Source organism: Sceloporus undulatus, chromosome 4 (assembly GCF_019175285.1).
Source record: "Sceloporus undulatus isolate JIND9_A2432 ecotype Alabama chromosome 4, SceUnd_v1.1, whole genome shotgun sequence".
Taxonomy (NCBI): domain Eukaryota; kingdom Metazoa; phylum Chordata; class Lepidosauria; order Squamata; family Phrynosomatidae; genus Sceloporus; species Sceloporus undulatus.
Genome location: NC_056525.1, coordinates 105,937,421 through 105,963,463, shown reverse-complemented (window position 1 = coordinate 105,963,463; position 26,043 = coordinate 105,937,421). Strand labels below are relative to the sequence as shown.

Here is a 26,043-nt window from a genome sequence, read left to right as displayed (position 1 = left end):
AATAATAATAATAATAATAATAATAATAATAATAATAATAATAATAATAATACTTATTTATACCCCACTCTTCAGCCAAGGCTATCAGAGCGGCTTACAGTTTGTTATTTAGACATACATCTACCTTTTATTTTACCCTGGAGAGTCCAGCTGTAAAGTGAAACACTAAATGTAGGCCAAACTATTTCTTTGATTTATCAGAGTATATATGACATGTTGTTTGTGGTGGAAACCATGCAAAGCAAACAAACATTTATTATTATTTTAAAAGTAATATCACTACTGGACTACTCTGTCCAATATTATATAAGCAGGTATGCTGGTCTACATTTGTGTTTTTATTACTACCAGCTATCCTCCCTCAATTGTCCGTTTTTGCTATTAGGAATGAGTTTTAAAAGATTCCCCGCTTATAACTTGTATTTGAGTTTTAAATGCAAGGTTGACAAAACACACTGGGAAAAAAACTTGTTAAAAGCAAAAAGAGGTGCCTCTAGAGTGAAGATTTTCCATTAGAACACATTAATATTTGATGATGGACTTAAATTGGAAACATCTAACTTTCCAACATCAACATGCCACATGTTTTAAAGGTAGACTCAATACTGTATAAGCCTTTAGCACAACTTAATAATCTTTAATCACCCTATTCTATCTGAACAAAAGGTATCTAAATGTTTTTAAAGTGAATATTTACATCAAATGTTTTAATAAACAGCAAATAAGGGAAAATATCTGGATTGATTTTTTACACCGTTCCTCAAATTCAGATTTTATCAATACAATATGCTTGAATTTGCTTTGATGAATCTTAAGAAGAGATTGGCCTACATTTATACATTCATAATATCTGACATCTGTTTTAATAGCTAGTGGATCCTCTTAAGAACAAAAAGACAAAGGACTGGGCTTGTAGTCCATTTCTAAGTGGCGGCCAAAGCTCCTTTACTTTACAACAAAGATAAATTTTGCAGCTAGAGTGCAGCCTATGTTTTATTTAAATTTTCTTTTCATTCTTGTATGCTGATGGATTCAAACAAAACAGGAGTGAGTTGACACAGGTTCTTTTATCCCTGTGACGGCTATAGAAGCTAAATGATTCATCTCCACACACACACACACTGTTTACAAGCAATACACTTAAATCAATGTTTAAAAAAAAATCCAACCCAAGTCTAATCCTAACCTGATTGATTGAAATTATTTCAATCTGCTCTTTGCATCCTGCAAGAAATGAAGTTCAACCTAATGTTAGCTTAGCTGACTGCTCCCACTGCTGGCAGCCTCATCCTATGCAGCTTTGCCAAATTCAGATTTAATCATGCCACTTTTTTCAGAAACTCCAAAATCGAAACTGGGCTGTGGTGTGGTGGAGATGTATATTTCACTTTTCATTTCTGAAGTCAAAAGCCCATCTCCCAGCTGCAAACAATACATTGCTCACATTATAGGTAGAAACCAATCTGTCCTAACCTGATGCCCTGCAGATGTGTTGGACTACATTTTCAGTCAATCTAGCCAGTTTGGAAAGGACTATCAACAATTAACTACAATATTAAAACTGAATGGCATTTAAGCATGTCAATGATTGTATCTTATTTTGGGGAGGGAGAGAAATACACATTGTGTTCTGCAATGTTATATTCATATATCAAAGAGCAAACCTTTAAACGTTGGGAAAAAAAATCCTTCTTGTATAAATAAATAAATAAATAAAAACAATAACCCTGAACAACATTAGAGTTGTTAAGATCAGAGAAGTGTCTTAGTAGGAGTAGACACCTAACAAGTTTTTCAAAGAGCTGGGAGATGCTACTTTTTTAAGACAATAGCTCCCAGAATCCTGCCAGCCAGCATGCCCAGGCTTCAAAGTTGTTACTGTACTGCAGAAATTTTGACTGGGTTGTGATAGTCTATCTCTTAATAAACTAAGAGGGTGTTGTTATAGCTTTTTTTTTTTTTTAAAAGAAGTGTTAAAATGGAATGGGGCACAGAATTAAATAGATAACCATCTGTAAAAAAAAAACCACAGAAAACTGCAAGCAACTACAGTGGGATGGAAATATTAACTACACCTGGTCATATCTTCATAAAGGTAAAGACAGACCCTTAGTGTCTGTCAGCTGCTGGCTATCGCAGATAACAAATGTAAAGAGCTTACTTCAAAGATGTTGTATCAAGGGAGTGTTATAAAAAAATCCTTTAATCAACAGACAGACGGACAGACAGACTACGGAAAGGAATTATATAGAAAAACTTCCTTATATCATTAACGTATTGAGAATCATTATAGCTGAGCAAACAATCAGCACAAGGCACACAAAAACACCTTCTAACACACACACTCTCTGCCACAAGCCGGACACTCTTTGTAGATGGCAGCATTAGCTATAGGATTCCTTTCATCACACACATTTTAAAAAGAAAGCTGTCTCTATATCAAATAATTGTAGAGGCTGATATAAACTGCTAGTTATATGAACTGATCTAAACAGTTATTTGGAACAAAATAACTGTTAGGTATAGAATTGGATTGAGTCAATGTGGTGGAAAAGATCGAGTGTTGGTCCTGGATGAAAGAGATCCCAGATGAAACCCTGTTCGGCCTTAATGCATAATATGTGACTTGAAGCCATTGACTACAATGGGAGAAATGCAATTTGAGAGGAGGCCTCAGTGCAGCCAGTCTGATTATCAAGGGAAGGCTGATAGGTGTCTATGTGTGTGTGAGGCACAATTGGCACAAAAAGGCACAAATCTTTGAGATTTGACCATATAACACCCATTTTGAAAGATCTACACTGGCTCCCAATTAGCTTCCAGGCACAGTACAAGGTGTTAGTTATTACCTTTAAAGCCCTACATGGCTTGGGCCTGGGTTACTTATGGGAACACATCTCCCCATACAATCCGTCCCGCACTCTTAGAACAAGTGGGAAGAACCTGTTGGAGGTGCCATCATCCAAACATGTTTCCACTTCCCAAAAAGCTTTCAGTATAGCTGCTCCTAGACTATGGAATGGACTCCCAGAGGAGACTCGCCTTGTTACATCCTTGGAGATTTTCAAGAAGGTGGTAAAGACAGAGCTCTTCCGCCGCGCATATCCTCCTGACCTTTTATGAAGGCCATTGGTACGGACCAAGAGCACCTGACTCCGTGATTGACTGATGATTGATGTTTTTAGCTGTGGTTTTAATTGTAATTAATGTTGTAATATTACAAGTGTTTTTAACTCTGTTGTGATTCCACCTCGATCCATTAGGAGAGGCGGGAAGATACAAATAAAAACTATTATTATTATTATTATTATTATTATTATTATTATTATTATTATTTCTTGCTAGCTACCATTTTTTAGAAAAAAGTGGAAGTCTAAGAAACAAGATGATAGTGCAGTAGACCCTTCCCTTACATGGGGGTTCCGTTTTTGACCCCCACAGGTAAAAGGCGTGTATGCTTGCACCCCATTAAAAATAATGGGGCACGAGCAGATGGCACAGTGTGGGGTGTGCGCTGTGAGCGTGCACCACTGTTTCCTCCCCACATGCAGCTTCTGCATTGGCTGAAAGCCGTGTACAGCACGGGTGCACTGTATGGTGATATAGATCCAAAACTCACTGCAGAAATAATCCAGTTTGGAACCACTTTATACCTGGCTCAATGCTAGGTAATTCTGGGAACTGTAGTTTTGTGAGACATTTAGCCTTCTCTGTCAGAGAGCTCTGGTGCCACAATAAATTATAATTACCAAAATCCACTAGCAATGAGCTACAGCAGTTAAAGGGGTCTCAAACTGGATTATTTCTGCAGTATCTTTTGGATCTTAAGGTGGATATAGACTAGTACTCTCTAGCAACAGTCAAATGCTTGAGTTCATGGTGACATCTCAGCTCTTAGTATTTCTGGATGATGTCAGTTATTTAGGTCAAAGCATGGAAAAGTTATCTTTTTGGACTGCATACTGCAGAATGTTTCAGCCAGCAAGGCTGATAGACGACTGGGTTTCAATAAGTTTTACTTCCAATAAGTAGTTATTTCCTGCTCCATTTAGATGGAGTCCAGTTTCAGGACTGGTTCTATGATTGAGACAGCCTTGTAAAGTTCTCAGTGGGTGATGCCAAAAGAATGGATTACATACAATTCTATTTTCCTTTACATCTATATGTAAGAATTATGTTTAAATCATAACTTGGTATCTGGGTATTCTATTTAGTTTCACGTTTAGGTTTTAAAAATATATTTAACTAATCATGCTGCAATTGTTTTATTGTAACCTGCGAAATGTGCTCAGTGCTTCTATAGTACTGAGAAATATAAAGTGAAACAGATTAAAATAGAACAAGAGTGAAACTGTTCTGTCCTACTGTGCAAACGTACGGGAAACACAGCAGAAACAACAGCAACAAGAAATACAGCAACAATTCACTGTTTTAAAGTGATTCTATCTAGGGCATTTTCTGCAGCCTCAGCTTCCTTCTCCCTTTTCCTCCAAGCTGGATGATCCGACCTCTGCATGCGTCAAGCTGGGAAGAGCTTGCTGGGTTGCTTTTCAACAATCTGCTTCCTTGACCCTCTCCTTACAGAGGCTGAATTGGGTGATTTTTTCTGGGAATCCCTTGCTGCTGCTGGTGGGGAGTCTGGGCAGCAGTTGAGAGTTCAGGGCTCCAAGGTGGACTCAGCCTTGCATCTTTTCATAGGTCAGTAAAATTAGTACCCAGCTTGTTGGGGGCAATTGGCTTACAAATTGTAAACCGCTTAGAGAATGCTGAGTTCACTATGAAGCAGTATAGAAATGTAAATGCTGTTGCTATGCTAGCAGAGACATTGAAAGGCAACCCGGCAAATCCCTCCTGGCTTGAGGTGTGAAGAGGGGGGCTCCAAGGTCATTTCAGCAGCCTTGACCTCTTACTCCCTTCTCCCTGGAGCTAGTGGGCCAGCCATAGATTAGTTACCAACCCAGGTTTTAAGAGTAAAAAATTTTGATTTAGATTTCTTGACTGACAGGACCTCTGCATCCACAGATTTGTCATCCATGGATTCAACCACCCACGGTTTGAAAATACTAAATTAAAAAAAAATCCTATAGCAAACTTTGATTTTCCCATTCTATATAAGAGACACCGTTTTACTATACCATTGTATTATACATTTTATTTAGAGAGGGCTCTGGCCTGTCAAAATTAATCTGTTTGACTTACTGGTTTGTTTTTATGGAACTGTTTTATAGGGCAGTGAAATGTCCAATTAACAATTTGTAAGCTGCTCTGATAACTTTTTGGCTGAAGAGCGGGGTATAAGTAAATAAATATTATTAAATATTATTATTATTGCACTTTAGCTTATCAGTTATTAGGAAGACTTATGGGTACTGCTGTGTGGAAAGGCAGGATACAAATTTAAATTTATACACACACACACACACACACACACACACACACACTGTCCTTTTTAGTCATCAATGCGCTTGTAGAAAGCGTGGGATGAGTCCTTCCTGAATCTTCATTCACGAAGAAAAGCCATATATATATATATATATATATATATATATATATATATATATCAGTTTAACAGCTTACATTGCTTTTGTGAAGGTGGCAGGGAGATAATTTAATAAACAAACAGGATAAATTGTGTGTGTGTACATGTGCCTTCATGTTGCCTGTTGACTCACTGTAATCCTATGAATTTCATAGGGTCTTCTTAGGCAAGTACAAATGGCACACAACAACTCTTTTTTGATACAGTCCTTGAAATATCTAGCATTACAATGGCAAAAACAGAATTGCACATGCAGTTTTCAGCACAGTATAAAAATGACTGCACACACTGATTCATGGTACTTTACAAAATGCTTTGGCATTTTAATACATTTTAAAATAGTGAATTGTTAATTTTCAGTTCCTCTGCTAAAAGGAAGAAAGAATTATGTGTCATTTTATTATTTTGTTGCATTTGTTGCATTTTAATTATTCTCTTTGTTAATATACTGTTCTGTTCTTTGCTTCTACAAAACTCAAAGAGAGTACATTGATAGTCAGGCGTATAACTTCACTAATAAATGAAATTATGGGGAACACTTAGGAAACTATGGGTCCAGCAAGCGAGGAAGCATGAAGCAGGTGAAAGAATGCCAGACTAATCCACTTAGATAAACATGTCATCAATACTTGACTTTATGAATTTACTCACCTGCACTCAGTTACTATGGAAACTATGATCATAAAATTGATCACAGCTTACTTGAAAACTTTCTAAAACAATAATCTGATTATCTCAATTTCCACACCAAACACCTGGAATAAAGCAGGTGAATAAAGAGATCACTATGGGGAGGAAACCTCCCCCCAAACCTCTGAAACCTTGTCTCTTAGTACAGTCAGCCTTCTGTATCCATAGTAGTTTTATAAATGGATTCAATCATCCACAACTTGTTAATATTTTTAAAAAATACTGTATATAAATTCCAGAAAGCAAACCCTGATTTTGCCATTTTGTATAAGGGATGCCATTTTACTATTCCATTGCATATAATGGAATTTAAGCATCCACGGATTTTGGTATCCACTGGGAGTCCTTGAACAAAACTCCAGTGGATACCAAAGCCCACTTTATGAGCATTTAAAAACATGGAAACATTTTGCAAAAAGTAAGTTTGTCTTTTGTTCTAAAACAAAAACATAAACAGGGGAGCTGCTTTGCCCTAACTCAGATCACAAGTACTGCCAATTCTGATAGAGCTCCCTAGAGTTTTCAGCAGGATTCCTTCCTAGCTCCACCAATTATTCCGTAGTTCTCTCTCATCCAAGTGCTAAGCAGGATCAAATCTGCTTAGCTTCTGAAATCAGACAAAATCAGATATGTTCAGTGTAGTTTAGTGAGTTGTTGTTTAATTCATATTTTGCTATGCTTAAATAACCTATACAGTGGGCCCCTGATATCCTCTGCAGTTTGGTTCCAGGGCCCCCCGTGGATACCAAAATCCATGGCTGGTCAAGTCCCATTAAATACAATAGTACAGTGAAGTCCCTTATATAACTTGTAAAATCAAGGTTTCCTTTGGGAATTTATGTTATTTTTCAATATTTTCAAGCCATGGATGGTTTAATTGGTGAATAAAAAAAATATCTGTGGATAAGGAGGGTTGACTGTATTTTATTTAGGAAAAATCCTATTATTTTAATATTGTGGAAAAGGAGTTCTTGGCAAAGCTTGCATGCAACAGGGTCTTAGAGGACTAGTCATATATGTACAGTCGCCCCTCCTAACCTGTGTATCTAGGATCCACGCCCTCAAATATCCATGGAGGGGTGACTCATGGAGGTCACCCCTCCATGGATATTCGAGGGCGTGGACCCCAGATATGCAAGTCTTCAATGGCATGCGCACCTGGGCTGCATGCGTGCGCGGGGGTATGCCCCATTCAAGCCTATGAAGCATGATCCATTTGCGCACGGGGGGAGGGTCCGGAACAGATCCCCTGCAAAAACGGAGGGTCAACTGTAGTTCTATTTTATTATAAAACCTTTTTGAAGACCTTTATGATGAAGACCTCAAAGCTTCATGGGAATCTGATAGAGCCATGGAGATCATAATGAATGGGACCAATCTATCCATCTCAGGGGCTTGTTGCTGTGTCTGATTGGAACACTTATGCAGAATTAATGGGGTAGATATTTTGAGTAAATAGTGCAGCTCTTCCACAGATGGGTCCTGTGCCAGGAGAAAGGTGGGATATAAATAAAATAAATAAATGTATAATTTTACTCATTATCTATACCCACACTGGGTTTACTGAACAGGGATAGTGTCATTTCTTCTGCACAGAGGTAAGGTATGTTGAAACATATAATTTATTATGGAGGACATTTGAGTGACATAGGTATCCTATAAATACCCATCCTATTCTCACCTTCATTTGTTCCTTAATCTGGGATTAAGATTACTATAGTGTGTTTGACTTTGTCATCAGTACATTTTCTTAGGAAGTCTGGTAATAAAAATGAACCAAAAGTCTATGGTAGCCAGCATGTTTTCATTTTAACAGATGGACAGTGCTTCAAGATTGCAAATGTTTGTGTTGACTATATTAAGGTTAGATATTAATAGGAAGTAGAAAGAATTCCAACAGCTTTATCCAGTCACAGATACAACAAATGCTATATTACACTTTGTGGTAATACTTCAAACAGGTTTATTCAATGGGTAATTGTTCAATGTCAAACTTTTATGTCTAAATCCTGTTGGTTAACACTTCAATGGAAACCCAGTAAATTCACTAGGCCTTTCATTCTGATTACAGTGTAAAAGCACATCACGGCATTGGGCTGGTAATTTGTTTTGGCCTATATAACATATGCTGATATATAAAACATGAAACACCAGAGAGGTGGGGGAAGGGGAACACCCAAACGTTACTAAAATCTGCTTTGGCAAATGCAAACTGAATCTTGAAAATACAAATGAGAAAGTGTGATTTATTAGTTTAGGTGAAAGAAATAGGGTCAGGGGAGAGGGAACATTATCTAAGAAGTTCACAGGATGCTAGGGACTGCCTGTAGATGTATCTTGCCTAGAATTTCAATATCCATGCAAAGCTATAATCTAAGGAAGGGACATTCTAAAACTTTATTTTATTTTTTCATTCCATGTTTCAACTGTTGGACAGAGAATTCTCTATGGACATTAGAAAAGTCACTGTTTAAAGTTAGATCCTTCTCTCATATGAATTCATGCCATTTCTTTAACTAGTTGCATTTACTCAGAAATAAGAGCAAGCGTGGTGTAGTGGTTTGGGTGTTGGATAGGGCCCCTGGAGACTAGGGCTCAAATCTCATCTTGGCTACAGAAACCCGCTGGGTGACTCTGAGCAAGCCACACTTTCTCAGCCCCAGAGGAAGGCAATGGCACCTCAACCAATCTTGGGGGGGGGGGGGAAGCCCATGCTAGATTTGCCTTAGAGTCACCAAAAGATTAAAGGCACACAACAGGAAAAGTTCCATAGCATTCAAGGGGACTTGCTTACACATTGTAAACCGCTTACGGAGTGCTTAAGTGCACTGATAAGCAATATAGAAATGTGGGTGTGGGTGTGTGCAAGCATTCTCTGAAGATGCCAGCCACAGATGCTGGCGAAACGTCAGGAAGAAACTCTTCTAGAACATGGCCACATAGCCCAAAAAAACCCACAAAAAACTATGGATGCCGGCCATGAAAGCCTTTGACTTTACAATATAGAAATGTACTTGCTAATATAATTAAGAATATTTGTAACCAAATATGATTACCAAATAAACCATGTCAACGATGCTGCATTCCAGATTTAGGCTTAGAACAAAACCACTGGAACCAAATGAATCTCACCTTACAAATGGCTAAGTAGTCATGCTGAGTTCAAACAGCTTGGCTTGAAGCATGTCTGAAGTGTGTGTCTACACTTGGCAGGATACTCTGGGCTTCCCCCGGAGTATTCTGGCCCTGAATTCCCCCCTTTACTTGCTCTCTTTTGCTGCGGGGTTCCGGTTCTTGGATTAAATGATGGGCATGTGGCTTCTCATGTACCCTCCACTTTTTATCCAGCGCTGCTGCTGAGGTAAGCCATGCTATTGACACTAGAACCTCCTTCTGAACTCAGAGCAACTCGCACCCACAGCGGCTGCACCTAACAGGTCACAGGGGTCACAAGTGAAAAGGCATCACTTTTTGCAGTGAAGCGAGCTGAAAACCTGCAGCAAAAGGTGAGTGATTTAAATGTGGGTTAGTGGGAGGGAGCCCTAAACCAGGTGCCACGAAGACAATCTGGACCCGATTCAACGTTTTGGCCCTGTGTCATGTAAACAGAATGCAGTGATCCCAGTGGGAATTTGCCCCTGTAAACAAGCCCTTAGAGTGGATCCAATTGGGTTGGCCAGTGGGTTCATTGCTTTGGGGCTATTCCTGGCTTTACAGCTGGCACCAATAAGGATAGAATGGGAGGTCCTGCGTTATCTCAAAATGCAAAGAAAAATAACAAATGGTCAATGCCTTCTTATTTTTGCAACATGGCACTTGGGTTAATTCATTATAATTGACAATTACCAATGAGATAACAAAGCCCTTAATAGAAAAAAAAATCCCTCCTGTCTTAAACAGAAAAGTAGAAATACTGTATAGTCAAGAAAAGCAAGGAAAGAAAAGTGGGCAGGAGGAACAAGACAATAAAAATGTCCTTCAATTGTATTTGGATAGTATAGATTAAATAATTAAAGCTGCAATTCAATAACTAATTACATGTCAATAAGTTCTACTATATACTTATTTTTTAATGGACATGCATAGAATTACATTACAAAGGAAGAATGCCAAATACAAATTAATGCCTCTATTTTTTTTAAAAAGAGTTAAATTGTGATTTTTTTTGTTCATCTTTGTGAAAAGGTGGAACATTTTCATTAAACAATAATGGAAAAAAAAAACCCCAGTTTTTCTATTTTTCATTTGTACTCCTTAAAATGGAGAACACTCTTTTTACTATTTCTTATAAAGTCTTAATCTGTACTGTGGCTTGGCCTCAGGTTCTTCTCCCCACCATTCCACTAGCAATGAGGAGAAAACAGATTCTTTTACAAGAGTAAATAATTATAAAAGTTTTGCATACTGCCCGATATACCCTGAACTTCAAGGCTAATAATCAGCCTGGGTGGAACTAGTGAAATGTTGTATCAGTGACATCTGGCTACCTATGAACAACTCATTCATGCAGTTATCTCCAGTTCCTTGACCGGTGTGTGAAAGAAAGTAAGTTGAAATGTATGTTCTTTATAAACCAAGACTGCAAAATTTTAACACAGTAGGCATGTATTAGTCAGTATAGTTTTTGCTACTATATAAAAAGCACTTGTATGCACTTGTATTCAGTTTCCGTGTTGCTATAGCTCTTGTGAAGCAAACCTCTAGAGCCTTCTCACCACATGACACATCTTCCTAAAGTGCACATGTCTAGCAATGGCTTTTCAGTAGCAATTGTGGACATTTGGAGTTTTAACTGCAGAGTCCCACCGCTTAACCACGCTACTCCCTGAACATTTGGAAAATCTCTCAAGCTTTTAAGAGGGGGAGGAAAACTGTTGCATGGGCTTTGTTGATGAAACTGACCACAGTTCACTGGAACCAGCCTGATCAGATAAATAAAATGAAGGCAGACGGTTCTGGAAATTATCTTGAAAGCTTTCCATTAGACTGTACCAGGGGTATTCACTGACAACAGTCAAGTGCCCAGGCTGGTGTAGAGTAACTCTTAGCCACTATTAATTCACATCTTCCAAACATTGTAAGGGTATCTCTACAGCTACTGTATTGGATACTGAGTAAAGATCTTTGGGGGAAATGTTAACATTTGCCAAAAATATTCCTTTTATTATTATACTAATACTTTTTAATACTGCAATGGAATGCTGGAAAAACAATTGAAACACTGAATGGGAGAAACGTTAACCATTTGCTACCAGGTAAATGGAATCAACCAGAATACTGAACAAACTGCCAAGGTATTTTGTGGTGTTGAAGGAGTTTTTCTAAAATATCACATTTACAGTCAGCCTTAAATTAGCAACTAACTATAATGGGGAGAGCACCTGATTAAAAAAATAACAGACACTGAAAATCATGCAATTCATAGATTCTCAAAAATAACAGTGGGTTATGTTCATGAAAGCCTCACTGCTGATCAGTTGGTAGGCTCAGTCAGAGCTTGGAAAACTTAATTGTGGAGTCCACAAATCCCAGTTTTTCACAAAAGTAACTTTTTTAAGATCTGGATGTAGAGTAAGGAAGTGCTGATGTAGAGTAAGGAAGAGGAGAAATTCTTTCAGCTGCTTTTCAGAAAACTGCACTTGCTGCTTTGATGCCAAGATTAAGGTTTTTGATATTACTGCATATATTCAACTACAAGATGGCCTCATGTATAAACCGAGGGCAGGTTTTGGGGCCAAAATTATAGCCTGTTACAGACTGCCAAAATAAAGCTGCTTCGGGTCTCTTTGGAGGTATGTTATTTAAATGATGCATGGGACCTACGAGTCCGGAAGTTGCGCCAAAGCCACACTCCATTCCTAAGCGCTGGAGTGCAGCTTTGGTGCAGCTTCCGGATTCTTAGGATGCATGCATTATTTAAACAGCATTCCTCCAAAGAGACCCAAAGAAGCTTTATTTTGGCAGTCTGTAACAGGCCCATGATTTCTTATATGACCCATTGATAAGTCCAGGGTAAAACCTAGGGGCATGTAACAAAGGATGTAAAGGACAAAGCAAAAGAAAAGAATTCCAAAGAACTTACAAAATCCAGCAGGCATTACTGTTTGTGCTCACACTAAAAGCTGGATGGATGAGAGAGTAGAAAGGGGTTAGTGCTTCCAGGACAGATTACACTCTTGCCTTTCACCAGGGGACGATTCTCTTTTTCGTAAGTGATCAAGACTCTTACATTGACCTGTGGATAAGTCAACTCAGGTTCTCTGGGTTAATTTTTGACTAAAATTTCTAGACGTATACATGAGTACCATATATACTCGACTATAAATCGACCTCATGTACAAGTCGAAGGCAAGTTTTAGGGCCAAAATTATGGATTTTGCTATGATTTGTGGATAAATTGAGGGTAAAACTTAGGGGTATATAGCAAAGGATCTGATGGATGAAGCAAAGCAAAAAAAGTCAAAGAATTACAAAATTCTTTGTGTTCACTCTTAAGGCTGATTGGATGAGAGAGTAGAGGGAAGCAGTGCTTCCATGACAAATTATACTCCTGTTTTTCACCAGGGATGGTTCCTTCATTTAAATAAGAGTTAAGATACACTACGTACATGACCCATGGATAAGTCGACTCAGGTTTTTTTGGGGTCATTTTTTTGCCCTAAATATCATGAGTATATACAGTATATACAGTAACCTTTAAACCTTAAACAATCTAGAACCAGAAACTTTGAGAAAACTCAGACCTGACCAGCTTTCTGGTTAACATGTGAGGCCCATCTGATTGTGCCAGATTTATAAAAGTTCATCTGCAACAACCAGGGGAACAATTTAGATCACACTGGCCCTATACAGACAGCCAAAATAAAGCTGCTTCGAGTCATTTTGGAGGTATGGTGTTTCAATGATGCATGCGTTCTAAGAGTCTGAAAGCTGCACCAAAGCTGCACTCCAGTCCTTAGGACAGGAGTGTGGCTTTGGTGCAGCTTCTGGACTCTTAGGACACATGTATCATTGAAACACCATACCTCCAAAGTGACTCGAAGCAGCTTTATTTTGGCTGTCTGTATAGGACCACTGTTTTAAGTACTAACTAGATCCTATCTGATCTTGGAAGCTAACCAGATCAAGCCTGGTTACTACAAGCATGTCTCATTTCACCGAGCCTCTCTGACAAAGAAGCTTCTTTTTACAAACTCTTTATATGTATGCCCACTGAGGGCCTTTTTTCCTTCTTATCCTTTGTACACCTGGAGGTCGTTGGGTTTGTTTTTAGCACTGGGAAATGGTGAAGGACAGCTGCAGAAACACACACTTTTGGTGTTGGGTTGCAAAAATGTTTCTGCAGTAAACAATGCTTTGCTCTGGTGCTATAACAAACTACAATTCCCTGCATTAAGCCATGGCAGTTAAAATGGTGTCAAACTGGATTATTTCTGCAGTGCGGAGGCAGCCAAAGACAGTGGAATTTGCTGAAATGTATAAACTGACAATTTTGATCAGAGAAAAATTCTTGATAATTGTTAAAAAGTCTGGGAAATGTTTATTTCTTTTATACAATCACAATGGGGATGCATTTTGGTTTTAGGTTTTGTAAAATGAATTAATATCATTTATATAGTAGAAGCACAAGGTATATCAATTGATTAGATATATAGAACAATGTAACAACCATTTGGGGAAGGGGAATGTCATTAGGGTATATGTTTAGGTGTTAGATTTGTCATGTTTTGTAATGGTACAGTTTGTTTTAGTAGTATGTATGTAGTTTTAATTTATATATAAAACTGGTTTGTGTGTTTTAAAAAACAAAAACAAAATGTTTGTTTACTTATGCAAGGCTTACATAATCTGTTGGTTTCATTTCACACGTGCATATTGTTGGTTTGAATTTTAAGTACTACAGAAACATGTTGACTTATCTTTTTTTTGCAGGAACCTATCCCTGTTCTTTCCATGTTGTTTCTGCCTCTGGTACCAAATTTTCTGTTAAATAAGTAATGTCCAGATCTATTTCATTAACTAAGGTATATCTATACTTGGATGGGGGGCCATCAAGGAAGACCAGGTGTTGTAGGCTATATTTCAGAGGAAGGAACTAGCAATATCACCTCTAAGTACTTCCTGCCTAGCAAAACACTATGAAATTCATGGAGTCATCACAAGTGAGTAGGTGACTTGAAGACACATACCCCCCCAAAAAACCCCAATATCGAATAGTAAAATAGACTACAAGTAGTGACTAGCTACCTAACAGTTTAAGCTCAAAGCAACTACTTGAGCCCAGTTCTATGTAGTTCATATACAAGTTGAGTCTCCTTTATCCAGAATTCTGATATCTGAAATACTCCAAAATCCAGTATTGTCCCCATGGGTGGCTGAGATAGTGACACCTTTGCTTTGTGATGGATCAGTATACACAAGCTTTGCTTCATGTACAACATTATTTAAAAAATATTGTGCATAAAATTACCTCCAGACTATGTATATAAAGTGTATGTGAAACATAAATTAGTTTCACATTTATATTCGGTTCTATCTCCATAATATCTCTTGATGTACAGTGTGCCCTTGCCATCTGTTCCGAACCTCGTGGATAGGAAAAACTCCAGGACTTTAAGCCATGTGCACGCATGCCCATTGAAAAAGCTGGGGCTTGCTGTCCTCAGAAGCTCAAATTGCAAGTGGCAAGCCTGCGGTTGGCGTGGGTACGCTGTATATTTGCGTTGTATATGCAAATATTCCAAAATTTGAAAAAATCCAAAATATTTCTGGCCACAAGCAGGGAGACTCAACCTGTACAATAGGGTCTCTCTTATTTATGATTGCAGAAACTGTCACAAAGCAAAAACAGAAATAGTAACACCCAATTAGAACAGACTCACTGAATCAACTGGAACTTGGTAAGTCAGGCCTATGTCAGTTCCTCTGATTCAAAAGATTGTTGGATTTAGGTCAAGGTTATCAATGTGGCAACACAGCCCATTCCTAATAAATTTAATGGAAAGGTTGTGGGGGGGGGGACGTGGGAGAGGGAGGTTGACGAGGTTAAAGCATTTCGGTTTGGAAACATTTACAGCTCATCATCGAGACACACATATTTACCTGTGAACAAAACAGGCACCCTTTTATTAAACGCAAAGACACCACTTGAAAAATTCATAAGATCTGTTTCACACATTAGGAATTCAACCAGAAAAGTGTATAGTAAAAAAAATGACAAAAGATTTGTTCTTACAGTTGATAAAAAATTTATACCAAGGCATTCAAGTAAAGTTACTTTCTGTGTTCTGATTTAATGAATCATTTGAGCAGTATCTGGCTGGGGTGACACTGATGTAAGGCTCATTGAAGCCTGCTCTAATGCCTACTGGTATAGCCTTCCTTGGGACAACGAAAGCAGAACAATGTGTCAGACTGAAGCAAGATCAAAGTAAGTGCAATTCTGGGATGCTACAAGATTGGCCTACAACACGGCCTGATCTGTGAATGACTGGTAAGCACATTCTCCTTCCTATAGACTCCAATGACCCAGCAAGCCCAAAAGAAGGAAAAGCAGCAGGGCGGCACTAAAGAGCCTCGGAAATGAGATTTTTGCAATCTTGTAATTCAAGCTGAAAGCTGGTACAAAGATTGCTTGATGGTTTCACCTCGACTAAAAGGGAGGCCGTGACACTTCTTTCCACCCCCAAAGCCACCAGTGATTTCTTCTTTTACAAAACACAACACAACATCATCCCAGTCAATGACTAATGCCCATTTCTAAAGTATGACCGCTTTAAAACATGTCTTTAAAGGCTGCAACATCTTTTTCTCTCCTGTCATTTAAATTTAAGGGCAAAATCAATGAACAGAAGCACAATCTTCATGCTATGATTCCCTCTTGCTGCTTCCAATCAGGGGTTGTTTTTGTTTTCTGCAAATGATTTGAAGTTGTAAGATTTCCTGGGCAGAAATTGAACAGCACCAGCAGTTATCATACAGCCTGAACAGTAACTGAATCCCAGCTATGTCTTCGATTTGTTGACACTTAGTTGCCTGTACTGGGAAGAGTTTGGGAAAATTAATTTCTGGGATGGCAACAGCCAGTATCCATGCTGGCTGATGGATTCTGAGTCCAACAGGCAACTTTCTCAAGCTTTGACATTGAGTATGTATATCTCTGTGTATAGGAAGTTGCAGCAGCGGGAAAGAAATGTAGCAGTAGAAATACTGGAATATTTCTATATATTACCCCACATTTTTATAGTTACAGTGGTACCTCGGGATACGAAATGCGCGGGTTACGAAATTTCCGGGTTACGAAAAAAATCCATTCAAAAAAACTGTTCCGGCTTACGAACGTTTTTTCGGGTTACGAAAAATTTTTTGGTGCTTTTCGGCGCTATTTCACACGAAATCGCGGCTTTTCCCCATTAGCGCCTATGGGTTTTCGGCTTGCGAAGGCTTTTCGGGTTACGAAAGCGGCGGCGGAACGAATTAATTTCGTAACCCGAGGTACCACTGTATATGTAAAATAAGGAAAAACCTTTACTTTGAAAACTTCATTTAATGCACTTTTCTATAGATGTGATTCCCCATGCCACACACACTAAAGGCTTCAGATTTGGAGTGTTGATGAAATTTCTAATTAAGCAATTAAAAATCAATTGTTTTGTTCACACTAAATCTAACTAGGGCTTAGCTGCAGAACCTGCCTTGAAGGACAAGTTTTACTCCTGGAACATATAAAGCAGAAGAAAAAAACAATGATTGGGAGCGCACACGGAATATCAAATTCAACCTGTTACCCCAGCAACAGATACACAGTGGGTCTGAGAACTCTGTGGAGAATTTTGGATGCTGGCCCATCAGCACTTCTCATTTTAGAAGTCAAGTGGTAACTCAGATACAACTGGAGAACACGTACATAACACAATCAAAATACTGGTATAAATCACGCAAAAGAATGAATAATTAAAATGACACAAACATATAAACAACATCAGCTTGGATAGGGCTCACTGAAAATGTGTAGTTGAAATCAATTATAACCCTCTGGCAATGCTGCTTTTGCAAAAGAATTATGTCAACGCTTACACATGAGGCATTTAAAATGAGCAAGGGGAGGCACGCCAGATGTGTTGGACTACAAGCCCATCATCTCATTAACTGAAACCACTCAGGTTCTTTAGCACATTTTTGATTTCTCTAATTCTAAGCAGGTTAATGGAAAGTACTGTACAACAACATTCAAAATCCACAAAACAGTGATATCTTTATTCTAAAAATCAAATGCATAAAATATATGATGTAAACTTTCAAAGCTCCACTGGCTTCTTCATCAGTTAGGGATATTAAAATTCATATACAGGTTACTGCTGAATATGATTTCAGGATGACGGAAAGTTCAAGAATAAATGAATTCTACTGGAGTACTTACACAGATAGCAACACAATGGCAATCAGAGTCCATACTGGCGTTTTGTGGATAATATTTGTATTTGTTAACCTGGAAAACAAATAAACAGCAAAACCAGCTTTAGCAGCATCAGTGCTTCTAAATTGTTAGAGCAGAGTGGATCAAATTATACCAATGTAACCTTAACTTTTTACATCTTCTTGCGTGATGTGTATAATGGTTTACTCACATCCACCCATAAAAATATCTACATTGGGGCAGCTGGTGGATCTGCCACTGCCAGGGGTCTCTTTGATTTTTTAAAATTCATTTATTTAATTTATAATAAGGTGGTGTACAGCACAGATTAAAACAAAGTTCAGTTAAAACACGATTATAATATTTTAAAAATTAAATATTCTCGCTATTAAAACAGTTTTAAAGCTTTTAAAACATGATGAGAATAAAAGTAGAGCACACACAGAGATATGCATAAGTAGCAATTTACTACTATTCAGAACAGAAGCAGAGTATCTCATAAAGAAAGTATGAAAAACAGCAGCTATACCCTTTAAGCATGATAAAAACATGGTAGTAGTCCAAAATTTTTTAAACCTTGGCTCAGTCACAAATCAAAATACACACTGCAGTTAAGAATTCAGAAGAACACTAAAACTTGGAAAGGCTAAAGGAACTAAATTAAATCTTCTAAGTGTAAAGATACATAATTGAATACCAAAGACAGGATCATTCATGTCATACTGGTTGTGAAAGTTGGACAGTGAAGAAATCTGAAAGGAAGAGACTCAACTCATATGATGCTGGTAGAGAGGTCTATGGATACCATGGATGGCCTAAATTACCCAAATGGACCCAAGCCCTCAATCAAACAGAATTTTTAACAGAGAGAATTTGTGAAAGACGGCCATCCTTTCACACACTCCAAAGCTGGCTATTATAGGCCTCTCTTCATACTTCTTCCATTACTCTATCAAAAGTCACTCTTGCATTTACTAGAATCCATTTTTACTAGAATCCATTTAGAATCCATTCCATCTACCCCCTAAACTTGCACAGCATAGAGAAAACCTGCTGTCAAAACAAGGATGGAGATATCTTGTCACTCACACAGAACCCTCCACTAACCCCCCACATATTTTTTTGTATATGGGACTCAAATGTAGATCTTAGTGGATCAGTATGATGGCATAATAAAAAAGGTCCATTCTGTGGAATCACCCCTAGGCCTGAAGATACAAAAATATAATGAGACTTTGAACAATGCTCTCTCTCTGTTTCCAACATAATTAAACTATTAGGTATTTGTAATTACAGCACATAAGCCATGTTTGCCTACCTGCAGCAGAAGAGCAAAGAGAACAATTCAAAAAACAAAGAAATCATATGTACTGTTCAAATAGAATTTCTAACTATCAGCTGCATATATGTTTATTTTTTTCTCACTCAATTTTGAAAAATATTTGAAGAAATTTCTAATATGGCACATGGACAAGGATGCTTCAATAATTTAATGCACTTGTATGAGGCACATTTAACAAACTTAACAGTTGTTTGCAGTGTACATGACCATTCAGGAGATTGCTAACTGTATTATGAAACAAACCATGTAACATTCATTAAGGGTGTAACACTACATATATTTACTGGTAAGAAAGTGTCACTGCACTCAGCAATATTTACCTCCAAGTATGCATCCTGTACAAGAACAGAGAATCTTTTAGAAAAAGTGACTCCATATATAGCAGGAATGCATAATCTCTAACCCATGGATGACTTGTAATCCTGGCAATTCCATATCTAATCTGCAAACTACTTCTTCTCTTATCTCCAATCAATAAGATATCAGTGAGATAATGAAAGGAGACAAGACACAAACTTTTACATGAACAGAAGGGTTTTGCATGGAAAATCATTCAGCAACCATAGTCACTACTTACTAAACTTATACCTTCTGGCTTTGGGAATAAGAGACAAAGAAATGGCTGAAGGTCTAGACTCAGTACTGATGACAGCAGTAAACACTTAAAGAGGAAATGCCTGATGGAATCATCCTGACAGGCAAATTCATATGTTACCTTCCAGTTAATCTGCCCAGATGAGACACAGTGAAAGAGACAGGTCTCAAATCACTGGGGAGTACTCTGTCAAAGAGCAGGGGAAAGCAGCTTTTTTTCCAATGCTGTACATGGAACCATTATTGATCACAGCTCAAGAAGGCATCATTCTTGTACACAAACGGAGAGATGCAGTTATTTGTGTCAATTAACTCTCATTCAATGTCAGTATTGATTGGCAAGGTCTCAACACTAGTTGTTGCCATCAATATGCTACTTACAACAGAGGTAGCTAGAAGACACTAATAATCTGCTACATGGAACAACATAGAGCAGGCAATGCCCTGCTACACCCTCCCTAGATTGGAGGAACAGTCAGGGCTTCACAGTCGGAAACCTCTGGTTACGCAGCTTCTGTCCCAGAGCCAGCTCCATGGTGCTGCTGCAGAAGCCGTCTCAGACTGAAGGAAGCAACCTACAGGTGTGAAGCCTTAAATAATATGGATCAGAGAAAGGGCAGTCACTTTTGAAAACAAGCTGTGTGTCAGTGCCAAGGCCTCAGAAGAGGGAAAAAGCTTTCAGAAAACAATCAAGAGCACATCCGTTGTAGAAATGGTTCACTACTTCTATGCCACATCTGTAGGTAAGAGTTCTACTGGATAATTATTTCCCTTGCCACAATACAAATCAGTTTGTGGAGGGAGATTTCCCCCCTCTTTTTTATCGTCAACATTACTACTCCATATGTCAGATAACAAGCATGAGGGTTTTAGTTTTGTTTTTTTAAAAAACATTCAGACCAAAGCATTTGTATACAAAGAGGTCCTGAATATCCCCACCTTGCCTGTGAGGATGGAAACAATGGAGATTATCACAAGGGGGATGGGATAGGGGCAGGATCACTCCCCCATCCTTATCCTGTCCATGACCCAAGTGAAAGTGATTGTGCAAATCACTTTCACATTGCAGCTGTCTGAATAGCACTTTCAGCTGTCAGCAGAAAGCATTTTCAGCCATCATGGTATTAACGGGTTCTTCCGTTAATACAAAAGGCTGCAATTGACGGCTGAAAGCAATTTTCAACCAGCTGCAGTGTAAAAGTAATTTGCGCAATCACTCTCACTCGCACTTCCCTGCTGGGTCAAGTGCGGGTCATGTATGAAAGTCCTTCCCACAACTGGGTGGGAAGGATGGGACAATGACATCCCATCCCTCATGTGATAATCTCCAATTTTTTTGGGGGGGGGATGACAAAACTCCCATTTGGTTTATATTATCTAGCTGAATGGATGGACATCAAATAGAAGGGCAACAGGCAGAAAGACTTATTAAAACTCTTAAGTAGATACTATATAGAAAGCTATCAATGATTGTCTAGAGAAGGTCCAGAAGCAACAGAGAAGCAAGAATGTTTCTCTTGATAAACAGCAATTATTCAAAGTCTGGTGCTTACAATACATAAGATCTGGATTCTTACTTGGTTTTAAGTAAAGATGGAAATCTTTGCTTATTTTCTTGTTGCATGTAAAAATAATTTCAAAAGTTCTCTTGATCACTGGGAAAGATAAGGAGAGTTTTTATACATTTTAATGCTTTGTTGTATGTTGGGACCTCTTGTGAAAACTATGTTTGCATAAAAAAACATAGAGGCGGAACAGACTGGCCCAAAGGGGCGACTTGAAGCCACCTATGAGAAAGCTGGATTAGGGCCGTGGTAACTGCATGCTACATCCCCAATCCACCTTTTTGCTGGCCCAACACAAATGTCGCTTCTTTTTGTGCAGGCAAATAGCCGGCTTTTCCTACCCTGCTGTGGCTTTAAGGCGCTCTGGCAACATGAGTCATCTAAATGCTGCACTGCTGGAGCGCTCAGAAGCCAGCTGCTATGTAGGCAGCCAGGTGGTGTGAAGCCAGCTTCTGGGCATCATGGGTGTGTGTGTTGTGCATATGCCAGGTTCCCAAGCCAGCTGAAAACTTGCTTTTCATGCCGGTCTGTTTCGGTCCATAGTTTGTTGAAATGCTGAAAAAAAGAAGTTCTTCAAAATCTTGTGTAGAAAACTCTACTTTGTGGTAAACATTTTCATTTACAAAAGTGCAAAGTTTTCTTAACAAACAATTTCTTTTCACAAAATCCCCAAAAGGTGAAATGATTGCTGCAACTGAACATTTCTCAATGATTGTATCTTGATGTGCTGAGACACAGAGAGGAAAACACTATAAGATTTTTGTATTTCCATTGTTATACACATTTTCTCATTGAGGACAAGAAAACCTGTGAGTATGTCATCCCTAGTTTTAAGGTACCTCATGAGCAGTTCTTCTACTTCTTGTCAAATAAATAGGACAGAAAGGGATAATATAACTAATTGATTCACAAATCTTCAACAGGCCCCCTGCATCCCAGAAAAAGTCAGCAACTGTGTCAGAAAATGCCTTGTGATATCTTGCTCTGGTTGCGGTACAGTATATGGGGGAGGATGTCTCTTGTAGCCTCTATGGAGCCTTCAAAGAGCAGCATTTGAAATAGGTACACCTGCAGCATCAGTAACTAAGACAGTGGTGGGGAATATCTTGTTATCTAGATGTTTTGACTCACAATGCCATCAATCCTATTCAGCATCAGCAGTTGTAAAGAACAGTGGAAACTGTCATCCACCACATCTGGAGGAACAAAGTTTCCCCTGCCCACCTCTCAACTTATGCCTGGGGATTGACCATCTTCAATTACTGTCTTCCCTACCCCCCAAAACAGCCTTCTTAAGCCACCAGTGCCTTTTAAATAATCTTATTATGGATACTTATGTATTCATTTTGACTTGATGTCAGCTGCACTGAGGGTCTGTTGTAAGGCTAGTAGATTCAGACTTAATGTACTACAAGAAAACAAGCTTGATGTAAAACTAACTTTTGGCAAGGAAAGAACATTTAGGATGGCAAAGAAGTGCTGATTTACCTAAAAATTTCTAAAAGTCACTCGCAATTCAGAAAGGAATATAATTAATCACACATAAAATTCAAGTTGGCAAAATCTTGAAAGCAAAATTCCAACACACTATTTCTTAAAAGTTTGATGCTCGTGGCACAGAGTTTCGGGGTTGAAATTCACTGTTGCATACTTCACTGTTCCACTTAAGAACATTATCACCTTTACATTTAAGAACCCTGTCTCACCATTTGTGGTGATAATTATGTTAGCAAATCTAGTAGAAGGCTCAAAGGGAATGAAACGGTCTCTCCACAACACTGCCCCCCAGCCCACTTTTCAGGACAAGCAAAAAAAAAAAAAATGCAGTGTTCTTCATGTTCTGTCCCAAAAAAAACAAAACACAATTATTACAACTATTATGGGTCCAGTATTTCTGAAAGAGAATGTTGTGTGTTGTTTCACCTTCAAGTAGTTTTCAGTTTATGGTAATTGTAAGGTGAATCTGTCACAGGATTTTCTTGGCAAGTTTCTTCAGGGCGGGTTTGCCATTGCCATCCTCTGAGGCTGAGAGAGTATAACTTGTTCAAGGTCACTCAGTGGGTTTTCATGGCCAATTCTGGATTCAAACCCTGCCCTCCAGAGTCACAGTCCAATGCTCAAACTATTACACCACACTGGCTCTTACTCTCCCAGAAAAGCCTGTCTGGGTTTGGGGATCTGCAGAGGCGGCTCTTCTCTCCATCCTGTGAGCCTGAGAGGCATGTTCAGATGCAAGGCAGTGGCTGCTTCTAGACTGGCCTGGTTCCCTCCCTGTTGTCTTTCTACCAGCAGCTGAAGACCTTTCTATGCAGGCAAGCTTTTGGCAGTTAGCTGCAAAGGACAAAATTTGTGCTGTATTTCTTCACTATTTGTTATTATTATTTTAACGCATATGCTTTTATACTCTTTTTAAATTTGTGCCTTAACTTTATAACATCTTTCATTCTCCTTTATTGTGCTACTATTTTGCACTTGGTTTTTTAACATCATGATGTGAACTGTCATATGCCCCAGTTTGGGCTCATACATTTGACATACAACTTGAAGGAATAAATAAAAGAAACTTGGTGAGGTACTTTTGTTTCAGAAAAAGGATGGAAACATTAAAAATGCCTGTGGCAAATTGAAGATTAGCCATTCCAAGTGTTAAGGTGACTGCAGGGATTCTTACTCCACTCCCAACAACAGTACCAGTGGTACACCTATACCACCTCTCCTTTCACTTGACTAGATCAACTCAGAGCCTGCAACTGTGTAAAGCTTGAGGAAATGTTGAACAGCAATAATCACCCTTGCCATTTTCTTTATTTAAGTGGGATTTATTTGTAATTCTGCCCTCCATAACACAACAATAGTGTGCAAACACACACACACACCTTATTCTTCCAACAGATGACTCTGGAGATTATTTGACATCTCAGTTTTCCTAACAAAAGCTTACAGGCACTGAGGGACTTTGCTCAGGAAGAACTATAACTGTTCTAAAACGTCTCCAGAGAACCCTTTAGTGTATTTCCCAGCAGTGGTGAATAAAATGATGCACAGAAGAGGATGAACTGCAAGTGTTTCTTTAAAAACCAATGGAGCTGAAAATGGCTTTTGCTGAGTTCACCACATGCTTTGTTATTGCTTTTTTTTTCCTTCTTTTTTTTAATAGCTGCACTGCTCCACACAATGTCTATGTATTTTAGGGCTTTTCTCAAATTTGGCGCCAAGTTTTCTTTCCGCCTGTGCTTGCAGAGAAGAAACACTCATCCTATTCAATTATTTTTTATTTTGTGTTACTAACTAGTATGTGGCATTTTTGTTATTTAGTAAGCTGTTATTAGGGCCAGTGTGGTGTAGTAATTTGAGGAATATGACTCTGGAGACCAGGGATCGAATCCTCTCTCAGCCATGGAAACCCAATGGATGAGCCTGGGCAAGCCACACTCTCTCAGCCTCAAAGGCAAATTCCCCCACTGAACAAATCTTGCTAAGAAAACCCCATGATAGATTTGCCTTAGAATTGCCATAATTCCATTTGAACTGTCACCTTTGTAAGTTTTAATTGTATTGTGATTTTAGACTATAAGCACCTTTGCGTCCCAATACTGGGAGAAAAGTGGGATACAAATTAATAATATAGTAATAATAACAACAACAAGCTGTTGTTAAGGCTTTCACCTGACACCCGACACATGCTTGCAGTTTTAGCCTCAGTAATGACTATCCCTCACAAAGACTATGTACACGATTGGTAGAGAGACTCAGGAACACAAATTTCATACTTTCAAATCTATAAATTCTGAGGAAAGGACTGAATGCACTGAGTTTGTTCAAAAGAACCCAGGAATTCTGGATTTATAACTCTCCCTTCAGAAGAGATAAAAGTATAAAGCAACTGCTTCCAATGATGTATTCTTCAGATGTATTGGACTACAAATCCCATGTGATGAGACACTATCTCATATAATTTCATGAACTTGATTTATGAGTTGCAGAACCTGTTAAACTTACTGCTAGATCCAGCATGATTCAACACTGATGGAGACAGAGGTACAAATCCTTCTCTAGCCACTAAAACTCTGCCGGTGATCTTGAGCCAATCAGTATCTCTCAGGCTAACCCAACTAACTGGATTGTTGTGAAGATAAAACTGAAGGTGGAGAGTACTATGTAAACCACAAAATATGTTAAAAATATCATTTAATCAATGTAACAATTATTACATCAAATAGTTAATTTAAGGTACTTCTTGGCCTCTAATGTTTTGATCATTAGTACAGAGGATTATATGCAAAACAGTCTTATCTTGGCATAACACCATGTAACAGAAAAGGAAATGACAACCATCATGCTCATTTGGGTACAGACAGATTCATTGCTTCCCTTAGTTTCTGGAATTAAGTAGGTGCAGTAATATCTCATTAGCCATAATTTGTAAACAAATTCCTAATTATGGTATGCTTGCTTAGCAGAAATACCAATGAAGAGAGAATGGTCAGAATCCAGTACAGTACTGTCCCAAGCCCTGCTGCATTAAAGCTAAAATCCTTGATAGTCCTTTGTACTTACCTGAACGTTTTAACAAGACTCCTAAGCTCATTATAAACATCTCCAAGAGGAATCTGAAGAGGACCCAAGACAGCAGGCAAACTGAAAAGAAAGCAAAAGATGTTGATTTAAATAAACTAGAGTTTTATGAGCCAGTGTGGTATAGCAGACTGAATGCTAGACTAGCAATTCCAGGAGACCAGGGTTTGAATCCCTGCTCTGTCACTGATACCTAATGGGAGACATTGGGCAATCACATTCTCTCAGCATTTGAGGAAGGCAATGTCAAACTTTTTCTGAATAAATCTTGCCAGGAAACCCCTAGAATAGGGTTGCCAGAAATCAGAGTTGGCTTAACAAT

The 26,043-nt window shown here is 38.5% G+C and overlaps 1 protein-coding gene across 2 annotated transcripts in view; it reads right to left on the bottom strand.

The window, feature by feature from the left end:
• RPAP2 (RNA polymerase II associated protein 2) overlaps window positions 1–26,043 on the bottom strand; it is a 64,888-nt gene that overhangs the window by 17,429 nt on the left and 21,416 nt on the right. Inside the window, exons 10-11 of one of the 2 annotated variants that reach the window (XM_042462864.1) lie at window positions 25,704–25,784; window positions 17,649–17,717 (exon numbers count right to left, since the gene is read on the bottom strand). In XM_042462864.1, coding sequence (XP_042318798.1) covers window positions 17,649–17,717; window positions 25,704–25,784 — 150 coding nt within the window. The remainder of the gene's footprint in view (window positions 1–17,648; window positions 17,718–25,703; window positions 25,785–26,043) is intronic. The other variant, XM_042462865.1, reaches the window with a different exon arrangement.